The following is a 4,743-nucleotide window of genomic DNA, read 5'->3' as shown; positions in this document are numbered from 1 at the left end:
CCCCCCCCCCCCAATAATATTTCGGGAGCAAATCTGGGAAGGGATATTAGCCCCAGCTCTGCCCGTTTGGTGGCTTTTCGAAACTCCTGACGTTTTGCAACATTGCATAAACATAAAACAATCCATCCTTGATATGGAATGCAAGGGCGGATGACAGCGCAGCGCAGCCCCCTCGGCTTCGATTGATTTACGCCGAGACTGACGCTTTATCAGGCACACGAAAAAAGTTTGACCAATCATTTTGCTGGGAGCTCACAACACAGCAGCCCAACTGTACTTTGTTGGCTGGGAAGTTGGAGAAGGGGGTAGAGTACAAATCTAGATCTGTCCTATATATTTTTTTCCCTTCATTGAACCGTGCTTTGTATGATGTCTGAGAATGTCCATTTCTGGGACTCTTAGCAATTATTATGTCGACTCTATTATAAGTCATGAAAGTGAAGACTCGCCTTCAGCTAAATTTTCATCTGGGCAGTATACGAGTTCCAGGCAAGCTGGCCACAATGAGCATCTAGAATTCCCCTCCTGTAGTTTTCAGCCAAAACCTCCAGTTTTCAGCGCCTCCTGGACTCCTTTGAATCCACATTCTTCGGGTACCCTTCCTGCCGTCTACCATCCCTACATTCAGCATCAAAGCGTCCCATCTGACGGCAGGTATCTACGGAGCTGGCTGGATCCAGTGCCCAGAGCAGAGAGCCTCCCCGGGCAGGGCTCTGTTAAGGCAGAGCCGCTGCTGGGCCGTCCCGGGGATGTCCATAAACAGGGAACACAGGAGTACAATTTAGAAACTTCTGCTGCAAGGGAAGGGATCGTTTCCACTCAGAGGCCCAGCTTCGAGGACAATAAAGTTTGTGAAGGAAGCGAAGACAAAGACAGGACAGATCAAAGTAAGTTATAAAAGTGAGGAAGTAAACAGCATAAAAGCTGGAGGAGGTGCAATAAAAGGGGACAATGCTGCGTAAAGTTTAAAATCAGGGCTTAAAGAAAAGTCTCAGCTTGCTGATGCCAACCTAGGGGGAGAGGTGGGGAGGGGAGAGGGGTGGCATTGTCTCTGCCGGTAAATAAAAATAAAAATAAAAATGAGCGTCGTCTCTGAGCTTAAACAGAGTCCAGAGCGGACAAAAGCTGGAGCGAGCCACCCTCGTTCCTGCAGAGCGCTGGCTCCGGCGGCAGAGACCACTTTAGTAAGCGGGAGTAAATCTGCGCGGGTGCGGGCGGTGGGGACGGGAAGGGACGGGGGGAGCCAGCAAATGTCGGGGAGAAAGGTAGGGAAAGGGGAGCGGGGAGGGGGGGGAAGAGGAAGAAGGGGGGAAAGAGGCGAAATTACGGGGGAGAAGTTGCCGGGGGGGACGCGGAGAGCAGCGGGGGCTGCTCGGTACCGCCGCTCGGGTGGACGCCGGCGGGCGCGGGGCCGGGCTCGCTCCCTCCCCAGCGCCTCTCGGGCTGCTCCTGGGGGGGGCTTTTGCCGTTCCTCCTCTTCGTCTCTTTATCGGGGTTTTTTAAATTGTTTGCTTATTACATGCAACCGTTCAGGGTGTGGGTATTTCCAAGCCACGCTCCCTCCTAGTAAAAAGAAAAAGAAAAAAAAAAAACCACAAAAAAAGGAGGGGGGGGGGTTGCTTCCAACTTAATTAGCTTTTATTTGTAATGTAGCCAGATTGGGGAAACAGCTAAACTGCAGCATGTGCCTTTTCCGCGAGCTGGCTTGTCTTTTTTCCCCTGAAATATAAGGGGGAAAAAAAATCATTCGCCTTGAAAATATTTAATAATGCTATCAATAATGCTAATAATAACACTGTTATTAATAGTAATGATACTAATGATTCTAATACCGATAATAATAATAATATTAATACCGCAACGGCGTTTAAGTAAGAAAGGATCAGTATCTTCGCCTGGTGCCGAGCCGGTGGGCACCTGGCTCCCGCCTGAGAGGTGACCCGAGCCCCAGCCCGGGCCGGGGGCGGAGGGGGGAACACGGCTTCACCCCCCCGGCCAATATTTTGCAGTGAAAGGCGAAGTTTTTCCATCCGCCGAGGGGCTCACTCCTCGGAATCGGTGCAGGACGCACTGACACGGTCATTCTTTTTCCCCCTGAATTAACTCCTATTTCCCCCCCCCCCCCCCCCCCAGCGCGGAGCAGCAACAGAGATATTGCCATTGCAACCGTACGATGGAAAATACAGAATATTCTCGCCCCTCATGATTTCCTCCCCTCCTTGTGCAGGATGTTATGGTGACATTTCTCCCCCCCCCATCCTTTAACTTGCACACAGGCACACACACACTCACACACACACAAAAAGAAAGTCCTCGTCTATTGTACTGGGCAGAGATCCAGAACAAACTGCAACCGTGAGGTGAATGAGTGGGGAGAATTAAATACCCAGGTTCTGTGCTCAATGTCCCTGAAATTGGATATATAAAAATCTTGTCCAAGAAAATGTTATTAAGTTATAAGTAAGCGCAGGGCCCCGCGCTCAGAGGATGCTGTGCGGTTTCTACGGCGTGTGGTTACGACGCATATTTTGTTTTAAATAACAGTTTAATTTGGGCTGATGTTGAGAGCCTGCCAGGGCTGGAAGACGGAGCTGTGTTGCAGAAAGTAGTCCCACCAATTTCCCTGACTCTTCCAGTTTTTGAAAGTATTTCGCAATAATGAATCTTCGCCCTGTGTATGGCACAGGGATCTGTTCATTTATTTGCTGGATTTTAAAGAAAAGCTGTGCCAGAACCTCTTCCCGCTCACTTCCACGTTTAGGGGGTTGTGTAGAGTGAATAGATAAAGCAACATTCGCCTTTAAATTACCTTCTATTTTAACGATCCAAGCTATGACCAAAAAATAAACCCAAACCGAATAAAACCCTGCTATGAAGCAGAGCCCTCCGTTGCCATTAAAGGATGGGTAGCAGGATTAACAGTATCAATTATTAACAGCTTTCTTCCTCTTTAATATTTAATTCTGCATATTAGATCAAGTCAATTACATTAAGGAAATAGCCGTGCAAATTTGTAAGAGGCAGTACTTACAGGGGAAGATTAACCGGATTATTTTTAAAAAATATTCAATATATTTCATTTTGCGTAGAGGAAACGTTCTGATGGCGCGGGCGCGTGTGTATGTATATATTTATAATGGTCCATTTAATTGGTGTAAAGGTTTATGGCTTCGGTCATAATTTCAGAGGAGGCAAAGGAAATAAAATAGAAATACGTGGTCTCTCTATAACCCCGCATCTTGCTCCTTCCCGCCTCTCAGTTGCCCAACGGTCAGCTAATATTTGCATGTGATTAGTAAGTGTTCTCTTATTTACCCTAAAGCCCTTTCCCCTCTGGGTGCGACCTTCACCACCACCGTCTCTGTGGGGGCGGTTTCTGCTCCCAAAATGTTGTGATCTCCCCCCCACCCCCCGAACAGGCTCATTCCTGAAATGTCCTTTTTGCTAAAGATTCCCACGTAACTTCTCCCACACGCGAGGGTGACGGGCAGCCTGGTATTTATTTTGGGCTGCATTCGCAGCCCTGCAAATGTCCCTGGCTCCGGGTGACACTGTCCAGACCCCCGGCAGCAGAGTCCACCCAGCCCTCAGAGGATGTTTATTGTATAGAGGCGGTTTCTTGCCACATAGCAAAAAATCGGCAGGATTTATGAAAGGTTCCTCCAGTTCCTCCAGACCTCCTCTCTCCGCTCTTTCCCTGCGCCACGCGGCTGTAGGAGCGAATCTGTAGACACGTGGGAAAACACGGCTGAAAAAAATATATGTGATATATCTAATTTTTGCGTTGGTTTCTGTATATAGCGCAAGGTGCGGATGGGCGTCACGCAAATCTCGAAGTGCGTGAGAGGGAGCTGGGGGAGCGCGGGGGGAGCTCGGCCGGTGCCACGTGTGCACGCGGACATCCGTGCGCGCACGGACGCGGGGGTGCGCGCAAACAACGCGTGTGCGGAGGCGCGGGGGTGCGCAGACACGCGCGTGCACAGACACGCGCGGGCACAGAGGCAGGGGCGTGCACGGACCCAAGTCTGCGCGCACAGATCCGCGGGTTCCCCCCCCACCCCACTCGGGAGGGACGGGGTGCGCGTGCGGCGGTGTTTCGGGATCGGGCCCCCTCCCGCCATCTGCGCAGCCTGCGCTGGCCCTGACGGTCCCGCGTGATTTTCATACGGCCTCCGCCGCTCACGCCCGTGGCAGGGAGCGTTTTTGCGCACACGCGTGGGTATAATCTTAATAGTTGATGGCATGATGAAAACCTTCTGAGAAGCTCTGGAGCTGCCGCGTATTGATCTTGCTGCTTTTCTTTCAGCCAACCCAGCTGCCAGCTGGCTTCACGCCCGTTCCTCCAGGAAAAAACGATGCCCTTACACCAAATACCAGACCCTGGAACTAGAGAAGGAGTTTTTATTCAATATGTACCTGACGAGGGACCGTAGACACGAAGTGGCCAGACTCCTCAACCTGAGTGAGAGACAAGTCAAAATCTGGTTTCAGAACCGAAGGATGAAAATGAAGAAAATGAACAAAGAACAGGGCAAAGAATGAAAACCCAGAAAAGCAGCATCCCCCCCCCTTCCCCCCCAGCTCCCAGCCTCCGCGGCCGCGCACCCCCGCTGTAGTGCTGCCGAGTCCCCCGAACACGAGGGGAACCCCTCCCCGTTTCCCATCTCCACCTTTGCATGCGAGATGTTGCTTATTATTCCTTTTTATCTTCTTAGCATCGCCACGTAGGAGGCAACTTAGCCA

At 50.9% G+C, this 4,743-nt stretch overlaps 1 protein-coding gene across 1 annotated transcript; it reads left to right on the top strand.

The window, feature by feature from the left end:
• The first annotated feature begins 379 nt into the window (after positions 1 to 379).
• On the top strand, positions 380 to 4,542 carry HOXB9 (homeobox B9). Its single transcript, XM_059830385.1, has 2 exons — positions 380 to 887; positions 4,307 to 4,542. Exons 1-2 carry the CDS (start codon positions 380 to 382, stop codon positions 4,540 to 4,542), a joined length of 744 nt encoding a protein of 247 aa, XP_059686368.1.
• The last annotated feature ends 201 nt before the right edge of the window (positions 4,543 to 4,743 follow it).

This window comes from Gavia stellata, chromosome 28 (assembly GCF_030936135.1).
Source record: "Gavia stellata isolate bGavSte3 chromosome 28, bGavSte3.hap2, whole genome shotgun sequence".
NCBI lineage: Eukaryota > Metazoa > Chordata > Aves > Gaviiformes > Gaviidae > Gavia > Gavia stellata.
This window is presented reverse-complemented; position numbering and strand designations above follow the sequence as displayed.

Excerpts from the sequence above, each read along its gene's own strand:
- HOXB9 (XM_059830385.1), top strand. The coding sequence starts at position 380 with ATGTCCATTTCTGGGACTCTTAGCAATTATTATGTCGACTCTATTATA. Across the intron at positions 888-4,306 it reads CAAAGACAGGACAGATCAAA|CCAACCCAGCTGCCAGCTGG; the intron begins GTAAGTTATAAA and ends CTTTTCTTTCAG.